The following is a 16,297-nucleotide window of genomic DNA, read 5'->3' as shown; positions in this document are numbered from 1 at the left end:
CAGCTCCTTGCCGCTCCACCACCTTTGACCTCTCCGCCGTCTCACTGCGCAGCTCATCAGTCGAGTTTCCATCAGTTTTTCAAGCATCACCTTTAAAACGGTTGATGGAAACGGCTACATTCAACATAACATTTTCCATTTTTCTCCTGTTTCAGATTATTTTTGGTTTCTCTGAAAGTGTTGAGAAGGAAACACTTTAGTGAATCTTCAATAATCAGTTTTCAGAATAAAAGCCTGAGAACAAGCAGCTTGGTGTAAATCTTTACTTCTGTACATTCATTGAAAGTAAATACATTACATGAAGGTAGACTGTAGCCCTGACGCTCATTTAGTAGCACCGCAAACAGGAAGACCGACCCTCCCACTTCCTGTTGACGTCACTCCGCCATGTTCAGTCGTCAGCGTCGTTTCTGCTGCGTGAAAATAACATCTTCTATATTCAGTGCGGTAATACAACATAACATACAATCTTTAAATGAAAACCGTTGTTTTCTGACGGTTCGGCGCCCTCTGACTGAAACACGGACGTTTATAAAAGTTTCATGCACATCATTCTTTTACAGTGTCGGTGTTGCCATAGTGACGCTCGCTTCAAGTGGAACGTGGCATGTTTGATGCAACAGCGGTAAAAACCAAAACGTGAAGATTCAAAGAGGCGCCATGTTTAAGCCTGCTGTTCAGTCAGTGGCCACTTGGTGGCAGCAGAGAACTCTGTAAACAAACATGACGTAGCAACCGCAGAATGATAAAACCTTAAATTTATCTGATTCTCAAGACATGAATTTACACTTTAAAAAATAAATATGAGCTAAAAAATAACGTTTCATACTTTAACACTTTTTCACAGCATTTGAAAGCTTGAAAGTTTTAGAAAATGCGGTTTGTACTCTTGTGGTGTACCACAGGGCTCAGTGTTCACCTCAGCCAGCTTACTGTCCGGTCATCCGGGGATCCTGCCACAGGCTCAGCGCTTGGCCCCGCCCACACAGGAACGTTTCCTTCTTTTAAATCAGGTTGTTGGTTTCAAAACCACTTCCATCCACACTGAGACACAAACAATGGAAAAAACCGCTAGTCTTTACTCCACCAGACCTGTAGGCAGCGCTAAACATGGAGAACACATAAAGCTTCTACATGAGCGGTAAAAGCAAGAAAACAACAAAGCACAATGAAAAACTTTTCCAGAACTTTTTCCAACCACAAACATGTAATCCGCCATTGTTGTTGTCGTGTTTCTACCCATGTTAATGCTAATATGTTAGCATTTTCACAAAAGTAGCTTTTTCTGTAGCTTTCACTCTGGAACCTGATTTAAACAGCATTTATTGTTCCTTAAAACTGTTTTCAAGTGGAAGTGGGGAAATGTTGAAATCGTTCTAGTGTGGGTGAGACACACAGTGGGTGTGGCCTGATACCAGCGTGGGCGGGGCATCATTCATGTGTGGGCGAAGCCTCCAATTATCCTGAACTGGTTTTGTTTCGTTAGCCGCCCCGTTATGCGAATTAAACTTTGTGCTGCATGTTTTTGCGTTTGAACTGTTTCCAGACTGAGACGTGATTCAGTCCGGCAGCAGTCGGTCAGTGCTGCTGGACAGATGCTGGTGGCGGGAAACTGGATCATCTGGGAGGAGTTTGACGGCTCAGATGGGCTGGGTTTGGCGCCGCTGGGTTTGGCGCCGCTGGGAGGACAGATAGATAACGGTGGAGTTCAGATGAGCGAAACCTGCGGATAATTAAACTCTGATCTCATCCTGAGGTTCCACATTCCCAACAGAAACACTGATGAGTTCAGACCAGTTGGTGGAGGCTCCAGGTTAATGGGAGTTCTGGTGCTGAAGAAGTTCAGGCAGCGAACCGACCCAAATCCAGACCTCTGGATTTAAACCGGTTTAAATCAGAGCTCCAGGTCAGTCCAGAGCCAGCAGCGGCGTGCTCGTCTCTCTGTCCATCTGCCGCAGCGCCGCGGCTTCCACCGTCGACTGAGACCTGAAACGGGACAGGTGAGACAGGACAGGTGAGACAGGACAGGTGAGACAGGACAGGTGAGGCAGGACAGGTGAGACAGGGCAGGAGAGACAGGGCAGGAGAGACAGGGCAGGTGAGACAGGACAGGTGAGGCAGGACAGGTGAGGCAGGACAGGTGAGGCAGGACAGGTGAGGCAGGACAGGTGAGACAGGGCAGGAGAGACAGGGCAGGTGAGACAGGGCAGGTGAGACAGGACAGGTGAGACAGGGCAGGTGAGACAGGACAGGTGAGGCGTGGCGTTATCCCTGACCATCAGAGCTGTTTCTATTATCTTTTGGACCTCAGGGTCATGTTCTCGGACCCGTTGGTTTTAATTAATCAGTTTCATAAAATTTACAGCAACAACGACAGAAATGACTAACAGGACATGACAGTTTTATTAACCTGAACAATCCCTTCATTTAAATCCTTTCAGGTTAAAAGTACGACTGTAACTTAATTAATAGTTAATTAATTAATAGTTAAAACGCTAATTTTTAGCGTTTTAACTAAATCTGGAAACGTTTAGCACCACCTGCTGTGATCAACTAGGCAACAACTTTCAAACAGAAACATTTTGTTCCAAACAATCATTTAATGACTAAACATGCTAACAAATGTCCAATAACCAATTTGACCCAGTAGGGGGCGATACACTGTGTTATCCATGTTGCATTATTGACTATTGGTGGATGTCAACATATGTTTAAGTTAGCGTGTTAGCATTAGCCTCTGCTAAATACCATGTTGCTTTAGCTTTTATCCTTAGCGCTAATGTTTATTGCTAGTGCAGCTAACTTTTGATCAGTTTAAAAACATAATGACATGAATTATTCGACATGTTTCTCTTCCTGTAGCGCCGTTGTTCTGGTCCAATCAGACAAATGTTCTGATTCGTTTAAAGGCAAAAATTTTCAGTCTTAAAACTTTAACAGCTTTTCCTCCAAACTGGACTCAACCCGTCCCCCCTGACAAGCAGGTCTGTAAATCCGCCTAGCAACAACAGCTCCAACCAATAGAATACCCAGGAATGTGTGACATCACTGCCCTCTTTAGGTTGCCATAAGTACAGCGCCCTCTGGAGGCCGGAGTAAAAACTATAACACATTTTACACTGTGAAGCAGTGGAGTATGGTCTAGTCACTACAGTGTAAATAAATGTATAATAATAATAATAATAATAATAAACTAAGGCTTGTCCTGTCCCTTTAAGGCGGACGCAGCAGCAGCTCCTCACCTCTTCATCATGTCCTTTTCTCCGCCGCCGCCGCCGCAGCTCTCCCTGACGTGCAGCGCGTCGTACGTCAGCGTGTACTCGGTCTCGTCGTTGTAGTCGGGTCCCAGCAGCGTCCGCGCCCACATCCCCATATCGTACGGCGGCAGCATCCCGCCGAACTCGGACGGCAAACACTCGGGCTGGATGAGCTGGTGGAGAGAGTTCAGGTTGTTCCCATGGAGGAAGATCTGAGGTAGGAGAGAAAAGAGTCTGAATGAGAACGAGTCTGGAATAGAGGGATGAAAACGGATAAAAGACGACAGAGAACAGGAGGCAGTTTCTTAAAGGGGCGGTACCATTTAAAATCGAGTTATAATGTTTTTCCCTCTTCAAAACTTTCCTGGAGTGTTGCTTTTATTCTTTCATGCATGTTTTAGAAATCCTTTAATCTCCATGGCAACCATTAGGGGTGCCTAAACGCTTGCTCACCGTTTTTCCACTCAGCTCCTTAAGACTAGCCAGCAGCAATTAGCAAACAGCTGGTGGAGCTGCTGAGCTCGTTATAGGAGCTGCTGCTCAGCTGGTGAAACGTTTATAGGGTTAATAGAGGAGCCATGTTGGGATGACTTCCTGTAGGCGGAGCTTCAGAAAGAGCTGGAGCCTCTTAAAGAGACGGAGGCCCCATTTCATCAACTGAAGGTAACATAGTTAACACATGATACCGCCCCTTTAAACGATGAGGAAGAGGAGGATGGGCCTTCACCCTTTTCCGGGTCTTGTCCTTGAGGAAGGGCTTGATGATGGTGTACATGGCGTGGATGTACCAGGGCTGGTTCACGAAGTGGATCCCTCCGAACCGGGCCGGGAAGCTGTCCTGAGGAGACACACCGGAAGAGTTCAGGGAGGGGGACCCGGTCGGATCAGAACCTGGTCGGACCAGAACCCGGTTACCTGCAGGCCCTCGATGGCCAGCTTCAGGATGTTGGGCGTCAGTTTGGACGCCTGCTTGAAGGAGAAGTTGCTCCAGTCGATGATGAGCGTGAAGCCGTTGATCTGCAGCTCCGGGTTTTCTATCAGAACCTCCAGGGAGAGCAGGATGGCCCGCAGGATGTCGATGAAGGAGTTCCTGCAGGGAGGAGGGGCCGATCAGCCGATCGATCGATCAGTAAACGCTCCCTGAGCGTTAGCTACAGCTGTGGAGCGAGCCGAGCCGCTTCCTGTCTTACGGTCATTAAGCTTCAGGCAGCAGAAGACGGATGGTTCTGTCCAGAGACCGGCGCCGCTCTAACTGGGCCTGAACCTGGTTCTGATCCACAGCTGTCAGGATTTCTGAAGGTTTGTTCTGAAAGAGCTTAGCTTAGCTTAGCGCTCTCACTAACTGTTCAGCACATTTAGCTTCCCCTACATTAATTTTCCTGATAAATGATAAAGCTTTAATTTATCTGGTTATTTTGTAGTTGAATAAAATTCATGACGTTTTTAAGTTTTGGTTTTTGACTGTAGATCAATTGTGGCCTGTAGAGGGCGATGTAACACATGGTTGGAGTCAATATGGCTGAAATTTAGCTTCTACTAATTACTACGTTGGCATAGCAACTTAGCATTAGCTAACAGTAAATATCATGTTATTTTAGCGATTTAGTGTTAGCAGAATTAATATTTATTGTTAGCGCAGCTAGCTTTTAAATTAGCAATGGCCAGCACTGCTGAGACGTTCAGAACGTTCTGGTTCTGGTTCTGGTTCTGGTTCTGGACAGGCAGATTGACGGTGGTTTCATCAGTTATTCCTCAAACAGCTTTTATTGGAAATAATCTCTGAAAATCCGTCTGAACGATTCAGGTTGCAGTTTAATTTTGAGGATTTTTCCAGATTTTCCTCCAGAACGTTCAGGTTTGAGTGTAAAGATGGTTCTGACCCGGTGAGATACTCAGAACCTTCTGGATTTCACCAGTTTCTCCATCCTTCTCGGATGTTTCTGTGTGTTTACCGGCTCTGGTCCCAGTTGGAAGCGAACAGGATGAGGATCTTCCTGCCATGTTGGTCCGGAGCCTCCAACACGCCGGGGAACCCGTCCATCAGGGCCCGCTTGATGCTGGGGTCGTCCACCTGATGGAGACACGGCGGAGTCAAACTACAGACCAACGGCTGCACAAATACTCAATCAATCAATCAATCAATCAGTTATCGACACCCTCCACTGCCTGAAGCCACAGGTTTTGTTCTATGAAGCTGAAGAAGTACTACAGATCGAAATGGATCAACAACATTTTACCTTTTTGTTGCAAAACAACATTAATGTCAAAGTGAAAACTGATTCCTACAAAATAAAGTCCATTTCTGTGTAGCTTCGGCTCGTTCTTCTGAAAAATAAACCAGGCGTCTTGTCAAACCAGAAGACGCCATTTTGGAATCATCAGGCCAAAGAACTGATGAAGGGGTGAATTTATACAATCACTTATTTTATTGTCATTATTTGGCAGAAATCAGTTTTTACTTTCACATTAAATTTGTATTTTTTGACCAAAAAAGCCCAAATTCAGTTGATCAGGGTTGAATTTTAAAATGATTAAATGTTAAAACAGCAGAAAATGTTTTCAGGAAGGTTGAAATAATTCCAGTCCTGCAGGTTTTATTGTTTTATCTGTTCTGGAGTGGAAACGCTCCTGAAATGGTCCCTTCAGAATAAAAGCCCAGACCTTGAAGCTCTGGAACATGTCCAGGTTCTGCTGGCGGAACTGGAAGTACTGGGCCAGCAGGCGGAACGTCTCCACATGGTCGAACTTCCTGGCTCTGAGGAAGCGCAGGATGAACTCGTCGTCTGTTCGCAGGAAGCCGATGTCCGGCCGCGTCACGATCATGTCCCGTACCTACGGAAACAGAACCGACCGCAGAGCAGAGGAACTTCATTCAACGGGCCAGAAACCCTGAGGAACTTTTTCCTCTTAAAGAGACGAAACGATTTGGGAAACAAAATGTTTCTGCTTTCTGGTCTGAGATTTCCTGGATTCGGTTTATATTCTGGGTTTTTAGGGTGACAGACAGGACATCCTTCTCTCCAGTAAAACCAGTGGTGCTCCAGCATTCCCAGTCCGGTTCCTCTACTGAGTTCCCCTTGGTAAGAAGAAATCGATATTATAGAGAATCTCAATTTCCATTTCTCCTGGGAATCCTGAATCAATTCAAAATGCTCAAAGATATGTATATTAATATTATAATTTTTTATATGTTTTATTTAGGAAAAAATCAGGCAGCTAAGCTAACCTAATAGCATAGCAATGACGTCAAACTGCTACAAAAGGCGCCGCCATTTTAGTTCCGGACAGAAAATCCCAGTTAGCTGCGTTTTGGTTTGTAATCGGCTGATTTGGGTTATTAATATAATTTAATTCACACTAATAGTTGTTTCAAATAAACTTAAGATGCAGAAATGTTTAATGACACTGAGCTGATAGTGACTGAAATCTGATCGATTCTGAATTTTCTGAATTGATATTTAATCAGAAAATGAAGGTCAAACCATTAATGAATCAATATTTTACCGAGCGGGAACCTGACCAGGTAGCTCCGGATAGCTTAGCCTTAGTGCTAGCAGCGTTAGCTACCAAACTAGCTGCCTTTGAGGAAACTTTGCCTTCTTTCTGCTCCGTTTCTGTTCTCTCATTTCTAATATCATCCAGTTTCTCTGCGCGGAGCTTCTGGATCTATAAATATTGAAACGCAGCTCCAGACGTTTTGCTCTCCGGACGTTTTGCTCTCCGGACGTTTTGTTCTCCAGAAAATCCCGCTCAGGTTGTCCGAACATCCGGGCAACAGTGACGTCATTTGCGATCAGCGCCATAGTTACAGGATTTCCTGCTGAACCTGATCTTGTTTAAATATAAGCCGATGTCATTTGAATTGTTTTAAATAAATGCTGTGTTTGTTTCTCTCCATCATCTGGACCGTTTTCTGAGCGGTTCGGTCCGGCGGTACCTGCTTGATGTCCTGGTGCAGAGTGTCCGGGTTTTCGTTCAGCTCCATCCGGGCCTTCTCCGTGGTGTCCGAGCTCAGTCCGGGAGGCACGTGGTTTATCATCTTAATCCAGAATAAATCTAATCCAGTCAGAGTTTTTATTTTCCACTTAAAGCTGCTTCAGGCCTGAAGATGAGAGACAATCGTTGCTGCTGCTTGATCTCAAACAATCAGACAATCAGAAGGAGAAGAAAACAATCAGGATGTTTGGACCGACAATCATCTCGGCTGTCGGCTCGGAAACGTCAGTTTCTAGTTAAAACCCGTCGGACATGTTGGATCATCTAAATCTCAGAACGGTCCGGGTCTGCAGACGATGCTGTAGATTCACATCCCATGGCTTCCTGAAAGGCACTCCTCCTCCGGCTGCTTCCCATCATGGCCGCTCCAGGTTCGGTCCACTCGGATCAGCAAACATCTGGGAACATCTGGAGGTTAAAGGGAGGGAGCCTCGGTGCAGCCTGCAGGACACAAACAGCCAGCTGTGAGTCTACAGGAAGTTCTGCTTTTATTTTGGTTTTTCTGATGTCCATAACTGAATAATCGTTCAGCCTCCAGGAAGCAGAGGACCGATCATCAGATCCAAACCCGCAGCAGCCATGTTTTCATCCAACTGTGGAGAAAATGTTTAAATGTTTCCAAAAAAAAAGAAGAAAAACTGAAAATGGGAGTTAGGCAGGTTTCCATCTGCTGGTTTGGACCTGCTGATGGTAAACAGGAAGTAGCAGAGAGTTTGGTTCCTCTGGTAAGGCACAGACTCACAGATCTGCTTTCATCTCCATATTAGCTACTAATTTTTAAAAAATGGTCTCCAGAGTTAAAAACCATTTTGTGAAATTAAGGAAGTTATTTTGAATTTCATTAAAGTTTCTATGGAAACACGGCTAACGTGACTCTGCTGTGACTCCATCCAGGTCTGCCCCCTTGTGGCTGCTCTGGACATGGCAGCTCCTTTACGTCCCCATGTTTAAAATTACAGCCATAAATGTGGGAAAAAATTAGTTTTCTAATAAAACACAAACAGATATGAACAGAAGATGAGAATGGACTCAGAGCTAAAACAAATTCAAATAATTAGACATTTGGGCTGAAAAGGTGCTGCTTTTATTTCCAGTGATCCGTTTATTCAGGGTCAGTCCAGACAGATGACCCCCCACTGACCCCACCCTCCGCAGCTGATCCCCATCTGCCTCCATCAGGAACCGGGTCAGATGTTCCCGGTTCCCACTGAGGGATAAAAACCATCAACATGGACGGAGGTTCATGGAGGAGCAGCTGGAGCTCCTGCTGCTCCTCCATGAACCTCCTGCAGGAGGAAGAACAGAGACCTGCTCGGTGGTTGAATCCCGGCCGTCCTGCTCGGCCCATCGGCCCTCTGGTGCTGCTGCTGCTGCTGCTGCTGATGATGATGATGATGGAGGAGGAGGAAGAGGAGCAGCAGCAGGAGGAGGGCTGCATCCCGCGGATAGCACAGATTTATTCCGCATTAAATAAAAATAAAGCAAAAAGGAGAAATTAGATCCGAAATAAAAATGAATAAATCCTGAACGAGTCCGAGAGGAAGCTCGTCCTTGTGAGCCAGAGTGGCTCGAAGAGGAGGAGGAGGAGGAGGAGGAGGAGGCGCGATCTCACTTTGTGCTCAGAAAAGACGTCAGGATGCTTCGGTTCCGTCCAGACAGCCTCAATAACCAGGACAGCTTCCGGTTAGGACTTAAAAAATAAAAGCTGTAAAAGTTCAGTTACATTTTCAGGATTCAAAATATAATAAAACAGATGAACACAAACATATTACAAGAGTTAATATGTAACTAGTTACAGTTACTTCAGTAACCGTAGTTTTACTACGCTCTACGTTTTTCTTGTACTTCAGTGATTTTCTATGAATTGTTGTTATTTTTACTTGAGTTAAATTTCTATATCCTCTCTGTGAGAAACTTCACTGAATTGAGAACAAAAATTTACCAAACATACCTGCAGTTTCTGTTTCTTACATTCACATAAATTCATTTGCATTTTTTATTTTATTTTATTATTTTGTAATTCACATATTTATATGATTTTTTCCCCATTTTGGTCCTTAAAATCCACATAACTTCCACATAACTTTATGTTTTGGTCTGTCTGATTACGTAATTTTTAAAATATCAAATAGTTGATGTTTTTATCAGAATCTCAGAACTTAAGTTGCCTTTTAATTCTCTTTTTTTGCTTTTATTTTGACAACCAACCTCCCGGGTTTCCGTGATGTTTCCTGTCATCTTTATCCACCTGCACGCGCCTGTAGCTGGCAGCTATCATGATGCGCGTTCACAACTCACCCCGGACAAACTGGAGCGCGCGCCGGCGGGAACGCGCATTTTTTCATTGTGATGGCGGTCAAATTTTTATTATTTATTATTTATTTACAATTTTCCTGCATTTGCCTGTGATTGTGGGGTTATATGATGGTGATGGTGGGGTTATATGAGTGAATCCAAAATGTTCTCTTTTTCTTTTGTGAAAAGATAAAATTTTAATATTTTCACTTCTCTTTGTCTGCTTTGTGCAGTAACCTTTATCTGCTAATATTTAGTATTAAAATATGTAAAATTATGTAAATTCTTTCAATTGAAGATGTTGATTTATACTCTATAGTTTGATCATGTATGGTAATAAATAATATTTTGATGTTTTTATTTTTCCATTTCATTTCGATTTTATTTATAGGACTGACTAGATTAAATAAGGTAAATTTAAATACAATAATAATTTGGGCTGTTTTTAATTAAACTAAATTCGAATTAGGCTTTATTTGGATTTTAAAAACATTGAATCCATCCAAATTTGAATATAAATCGAAGTTCAACAGATTTTCACTGAAATGATTCTCAACCATAAAATATCAGTCTGGTTCTTTTAAATTAAAATAAAAATATATTGTTGCAGTTGTTTCTAGCATTTTTCGGTTAGTTTCCATAGTTTTGACCAAAATGAAAGCCATCTTGGACAAACTGTCTTTTATTCTGAAGGCGTGTTGTATGTAGATTAAGCTGTGACGTACTTCCTCCTGTCTAAGGTTCACCCTGTTATCTGCGGCTTCTCTCTTATTTCCACCTCAGATCGCCTGTAAAACCTTCCAGAACCTGTTGCTACTGAATCATTTCACGTTATTCAGATTCACTGAAGTTCAAACTGCGACTTTCTGTTTGCGTCACTTCGGTTTCCGGTCAGTTTTTGTGTCTTTTCCGGCGTTTCTTTGTCGAAGTTCAATCGCAGTTAGCTCCAGAGCTAGGCATCATCCCGTCCCGTAAAAGAACCAATCAGCGGATCGAGATCTGAAGCATGGACCAATCAGGAGTCGCAGCACAAACGCAGAAGGTGAGCAGACATGTTGCTCAGGTCAGGTTTTAACATTTTATCGCGGCTGTTTTTAGTTTTATTTGATTCTAAACAGTTTAGCTGCGTCTTTTAGCTGGTAGCTGAAACCGAGACCTTTTGACATAGTTTGTTTCATTTTAAAATCTAAATAAATCATCTTTATTCGTGTGAAAATGAGAAATTATTTTCTAGATTAGATGTTTCTCTAATGTCGGCCATGTTTGCTGGACAGGGCATAACATTTAATAACTGGGTGTTTCCATCAGTCAACAACAGCAGCTCAGTGCTGAGAACCAAACCGAACAGATAAAAATGACTAATTTATTCATAAACTAACCTAAATAATGTGAGGCTTAATTAGGACGACCAATAAAGGTCAGAAAAACAAATCAGGAGAAGCATTTTTTATTCAGTTTAAAGTAAAAACGTGATAATTAATTTTAAACCCTTTTTAGATATCACAAAATTTGTTCTCGTAGAGGACATTTGATACATATTCACCGTTTTGATTTGTCTAAATAACGAGCTTCTTAGTGTTTTAATTGATCCAGAAGGTTTAACGTTTCTCACAGTAACAAGTTTTCACCAGTTAAAATGGCAGCAGCGGATTTTCTGGCCTGAATCATGAACAGTTGAAGTTTTGAGTTTTTTTCTGATGAAACCTGAAATATTAACAGTGCAGTGAAAATCATTTCCAGTTTATTTTTATGATCCCAGACTTTGGTCGACATATGAGGCATGCAGTCATGCATGATGTCAGTTAATTATCATTGAGAGGAATAATACCAGGCTCTGTGGTTGATAAAAAAAAAAAGGATTTTCTTCTGAAACTTCATAATCAATGGAAACATTTTTTAATAAAAAGAGCATTAAGCCAGAATTAAATAAAAGACTTCATGAAATATAAAATCAGAATTAACATGTTAATCTTATTACATTGCAGATGGAATTTCTGATGATAAAACTGAATTGTTGTAATAAACCTTTAAATGCTTTGAACCAGTGTTTGTGTGATGTCATCAGCTGTGGGCGTGGCCTAAGTGAGCTCTGAACATGTCTGAACTTGTCCTCCATGACTCCTTTGGGTGGTGACCTCATCAGGAGTAGAGCCAATCACAGCAGAGATCTCCACAGCCTCCACCTGGGTGTAATCAGATTACAACCAAACATGATTACTTCCTGTATTTATTCTGGTTTCACAGAAAAACAGGAAAAGTTCTGGTTTCCTCACATGACCCGGTCAGAACCCAACAGAACCGCTTCTGTTTTTGTTCTTCCAGAGTCCGTGGGGTTCTGTGGGCCCGGCGGCGCCGGCCTGCTCCCTGACGGAGGTGATGAGCGAGCAGCTGGCCCGGCAGCTGGACGAGGAGGACCAGGGCTTCCCAGCGCTCCCACAGTGAGTCCGGTTCACACAAACCACCCGGTTCTGACCCGCTTGTTGGGTTCTGTAACCTTGTTCTGCTCGGTCCCAGCCCGGCAGCCGACCCGGAGGAAGGTCCGGACACGGACAGCGACCTGATGCTGGCCCAGATGCTGCAGATGCAGTTCGACCGCGAGTTCGATGACCAGCTGCGCCGCGAGGAGAGGAAGCTCAACGGAGACAGCAAAGGTAGAGCAGGTTCTGGTTCTGGACCGGCTTCACAGGCTCTGGTTCTGGACCAGCTGCTGAATCTGCATATTTAGAACTTGTTTAGTCCACCAACCACTGAGATATCAGGTCCAGAACCAGTTCATGTTTTAGGCTGAATTTATCCCCGATTCCTTCCAGAGGTGCAGAGTTCCAGTCCGTCCACATCTGAACTGATTCCCGACCCAAATGAACTGATTCCCGACCCAATCTGAACTGATTCCCGACCCAATCTGAACTGATTCCCGACCCAATCAGAACTGATTCCCGACCCAGTCCCTTAATGAACTCCTCTTGTATAACTGAATCTATTTAAAACAAAGCAACGTTCAGCCTGGCTGGGGAAACCCCGTGGTCCAGACTGCTCAGTACTCTGTCCTGCAGAGGTTCTGACCCGGTTCCATGTGGTTCTGGTTCTGTCTCCAGTGTCCATCTCCTTTGAGAACTACCGGAAAGTCCATCCTTATGAGGACAGCGACAGCTCAGAGGACGAGGTGGACTGGCAGGACACGAGACACGACCCCTACCGGGCCGGTGAGGTTCACTGCTGGACGGGTCGGGGGTACTGTCCGGAACCAGCGGGTAACCTGTGTGTGTGTGTGTGTGTGTGTGTGTGTGTGTGTGTGTGCGGTCCAGTGAAGCCCCAGGCGGCGCCCCGCAGAGGCTTCAGTGGGAAGGGGAAGAACATCACCACCAAACACGACGAGGACGCCTGCGGACGGAAGAACACGGCCCGCATGGACAACGTGAGTCCATCTGCTCGGTTCTGCCTGGTTCTGGTTGTCGTCATGGTAACCAGTTTGTCTCTCTGGCCCAGTTCGCCCCAGAGGTCCACGTGGGGGACGGGTTGGGGATGGACCTGAAGCTGTCCAACCAAGTCTTCAACTCCCTGAAGCAGCACTGCTACAGCGAGCAGCGCCGCAGCGCCCGGCTGCACGAGAAGAAGGAGCACTCCACCGCTGTACGTACCTGTCCCGGGCTCCGGACCCAGCTCTGGCTCCGGTTCTGACCCGTTTCCCTCCACAGGAGCAAGCCGTGGACCCGCGGACCCGCCTGCTCATGTACAAGATGGTGAACAGCGGAGTTCTGGAGAACATCAACGGCTGCATCAGCACCGGCAAGGAGTCGGTGGTGTTCCACGCCGACGGAGGCAGGTGAGGCCAGGATCCGGGTCAGATCCGGGCCAGAACCCAAACCGTTTGGCTCAGAACTCAACTGGACTGGCAGTCGGGTTCTGACAGATTCCTGATTCGATTCCTCGTCAAATCAGAAGTTTACTGAGTTCTGATCTGTTCAGACGGGAACGGGTCAGGAATCGGGTTGTTTCTGGGATAGTGTCGGGACTTTGTTTGGACAAGGGTCTGAACCCGACCGATCCGTCTGGTTCCGATCCGTCTGGTTCTGTGTCCCAGCCTGGAGGAGCAGCCGGTCCCAGAGAAAGTGGTTCTGAAAGTCTTCAAGACGACGCTGAACGAGTTCAAGAACCGGGACCGCTACATCAAGGACGACTACCGCTTCAAGGAGCGCTTCAGCAAACTGAACCCCAGGAAGGTGATCCGGCTCTGGGCCGAGAAGGAGATGCACAACCTGGCCAGGTACCGGAACCGCCGCCGTGTTTAACCGGCAGAAAGAACCGCCGCCGTGTTTAACCGGCAGAAAGAACCGCCGCCGTGTTTAACCGGACGCCGTCACCTCCGGATCCAACGTTGGTTATTTTTAGGGTCGTTTTCTCAGGATTGAACTAGAAATACTTTCATCTCATTCTTCTTTCGCCTTTTCTCTCCCTCTACTTCTACCTGTTGTCTAGTTTTGCTCCTGAAAGCGGCGCAGCAACATTTTCCCAGACAGGAAGGAGGAGGCCTTGGTTATTCAAATTCATATTTACATTGTTTTATTTAAAACGTAAACATGGTTCTGAAGGCGTGGCGGGTTTTATTTTGTCGTGGCGTTGCGCAGCGCTAATGTAGAGGAAACCCTGGACTGAAACCATGGCAACCTTGTCCTCAGGATGAAGAAGGCGGGGATTCCCTGTCCGGACGTGGTTCTGCTGAAGAAGCACATCCTGGTGATGTCGTTCATCGGGAAGGAGCACGTCCCGGCGCCCAAACTCAAAGACGTGGCGCTGGGGGCCGAGGAGGCGGCGGAGGCGTACCGCCAGGTGCTGCAGGTAAGACACCGTCCTTAAAATGTCTGAAATTCATTAAATACGTTAATCACAGGCCTTACATTTTGTTTTAGCTGAACTGTTTCCTCTCAGTCTACAGAGGGTTTTTTTTTTTTCTGGACTTTTTTTATCAGGCAAAATTTGAGTCGTGCAGAAATGTTCACTCGCTGCATTCTGAGACTGGAGACGGTTAGCGCTGCTAGCAACTAGCTGCTAATACTTGCTAGCTCACTAGTTTGCCTGTAGCTTTGTGCTAGCCAGCAAGCAAAGAAGTCATCAGGTCAAGTTTATTTGTGTAGCACATTTCAGTAGCAAGGCAGTTCAAGGTGCTTTAGCAACTAGCATATAGCCAGCTAGCTTGTTTGCTTGCTAGCACTTTGCTAAGCAAGCAAACTGGCTAGCTAGCATATAGCTAGTTAGCCATTTTCATTATGTAAGTGGTACGAAGCTGTTGAGCCTTAAATTCATTAGGGTGTGGATCAGAACCTGGGTGTGGATCAGAACCTGGGTGTGGATCAGAACCTGGGTTTGGATCCTCAGTAGATCTCCTCTGATCTCTCCTCAGCTGATGCAGCTCCTCTATCAGGACTGTAATCTGGTTCACGCCGACCTCAGTGAATACAACATGCTGTGGTACCAGGGGAAGGTACGGCCCGTTTTCCTGGTTCTGTTCAGGTCCGCCGGTCCTCAGCCTCACCTTCATCCTCCTCCTCCTCTTCCTCCAGGTGTGGCTGATAGACGTCAGCCAGTCGGTGGAGCCCACCCATCCTCACGGCCTGGAGTTCCTCTTCAGGGACTGCAGGAACGTTGCCACGGTAACGGCTGCTCCACTCAGGTTCGGGCCGCTTCATCAGAGTAGTGGTGGTTGACGGTTCTGGTTCTGGTTCTCCAGTTCTTCCAGAAGAGGGGAGTGAGCGAGGCACTGAGTGTCTACGACCTTTTCAACGCCGTCACCGGACTCAACATCCCGGTCAGCGCCGACGACGACGCGCGCTTCCTGGCTGAGGTAACGGAACGCCAGGAACAACCGGACCGGGCCGGTTCTGGAGGCATAATGCTGGTACCAGTTGACAGACTGCTGGTTCCAGTTAGCTGCTAATTTTACCTTCAGCATCATGATATGGGTGTTGATTGAAAGAGGTCAAAGTATAAGAAAACATTTCAGACCCGTTTGATCTGAGCGTGTGCGGCGACCCGTCCGTTCTGAGCGTGTGCGGTGACCCCTCACCTCCCTCTGTCCTCACAGATTGTTGCCATGGAGAAGCGGAACGAGGACCACGTCCAGAAGCGGGGGAAGAAGACGTTCCCGGTGACGTTGGAGGATGGCGGTCCTCCTTTAGACCCCGACTCTGATGACTAGTCCCCCCCCCCCTCCCTCTAACGGCCCGACTCGCTTTGATCCACCATGTCAGAACCGCTGGCGTCCGGTCCCACCGCCTCCTCCCAGGCGGGACGGAGCGCCACCTCCTGGCTGCAGGAGGCAGAGAGCGTCATGTCCTCCTGCTTATCGCTGTTTGATGTGATGAAGACTAGAAGCAGATGAAGGTTTTCACTCCGGACCTGATGGGTGAAAGCCAATCAGACGTCCTAGTTAAATCCACAGAGCTGCAGCTATAAACTGAGTGTTTTCGTCATGAATCAGTGTCCGTGTGTTTTGATTTTAAAAGGTGTTGAGCTCAGGTTTCCTGCTGTAGCTCCGTGTTTCTGATTTTAACCAGGTGGGACGAAGGAGGAATATTAGGATTCATCGACTGAATGTGGAAAATGAAATGTTTGCTGTGAGAAAACATAAATGTTTTTATTCAAACTCATACGAAGCAGGTAAACAATAAAGAAATGAGAAAACATGAGAATCTACTGTTCTTATTTATTCACACTACAACCATTCACAGCTTTTCTGCTGAAAAACATGAAGC

The 16,297-nt window shown here is 45.8% G+C and overlaps 2 protein-coding genes across 4 annotated transcripts; one reads left to right on the top strand and one right to left on the bottom strand.

The window, feature by feature from the left end:
• Nucleotides 1–248: 248 nt before the first annotated feature.
• LOC114136460 (clavesin-1-like) lies at nucleotides 249–8,879 on the bottom strand. 2 transcript variants are annotated; one of them, XM_028004469.1, is made up of 8 exons: nucleotides 8,562–8,879; nucleotides 7,195–7,694; nucleotides 5,919–6,089; nucleotides 5,210–5,328; nucleotides 4,173–4,347; nucleotides 3,985–4,095; nucleotides 3,243–3,469; nucleotides 249–1,986 (listed from the first exon to the last, which is right to left on the bottom strand). In XM_028004469.1, exons 2-8 carry the CDS (start codon nucleotides 7,294–7,296, stop codon nucleotides 1,908–1,910), a joined length of 984 nt encoding a protein of 327 aa, XP_027860270.1. In that variant the 5' UTR covers nucleotides 7,297–7,694; nucleotides 8,562–8,879; the 3' UTR covers nucleotides 249–1,907. The 2 variants fall into 2 exon arrangements, with proteins under 2 accessions (XP_027860270.1, XP_027860271.1); XM_028004470.1 differs by lacking the exon at nucleotides 8,562–8,879 and adding an exon at nucleotides 7,996–8,380.
• A 1,381-nt stretch (nucleotides 8,880–10,260) lies between these two features.
• riok3 (RIO kinase 3 (yeast)) lies at nucleotides 10,261–16,229 on the top strand. Of its 2 annotated transcripts, none has more exons than XM_028004436.1 (13): nucleotides 10,261–10,590; nucleotides 11,871–11,986; nucleotides 12,063–12,199; nucleotides 12,644–12,751; nucleotides 12,854–12,963; nucleotides 13,035–13,178; nucleotides 13,244–13,371; nucleotides 13,630–13,812; nucleotides 14,225–14,384; nucleotides 14,947–15,027; nucleotides 15,107–15,196; nucleotides 15,274–15,387; nucleotides 15,628–16,229. In XM_028004436.1, exons 1-13 carry the CDS (start codon nucleotides 10,555–10,557, stop codon nucleotides 15,739–15,741), a joined length of 1,521 nt encoding a protein of 506 aa, XP_027860237.1. In that variant the 5' UTR covers nucleotides 10,261–10,554; the 3' UTR covers nucleotides 15,742–16,229. The 2 variants fall into 2 exon arrangements, with proteins under 2 accessions (XP_027860237.1, XP_027860236.1); XM_028004435.1 differs by having other exon boundaries at nucleotides 10,261–10,611.
• Nucleotides 16,230–16,297: the final 68 nt, after the last annotated feature.

The sequence above is a fragment of the Xiphophorus couchianus genome, chromosome 21 (genome assembly GCF_001444195.1).
Source record: "Xiphophorus couchianus chromosome 21, X_couchianus-1.0, whole genome shotgun sequence".
NCBI classification, from domain to species: Eukaryota; Metazoa; Chordata; class Actinopteri; order Cyprinodontiformes; family Poeciliidae; genus Xiphophorus; species Xiphophorus couchianus.
The sequence above is the reverse complement of the archived record's forward strand: the minus strand, read 5'-3'. Positions and strand labels throughout refer to the sequence as shown.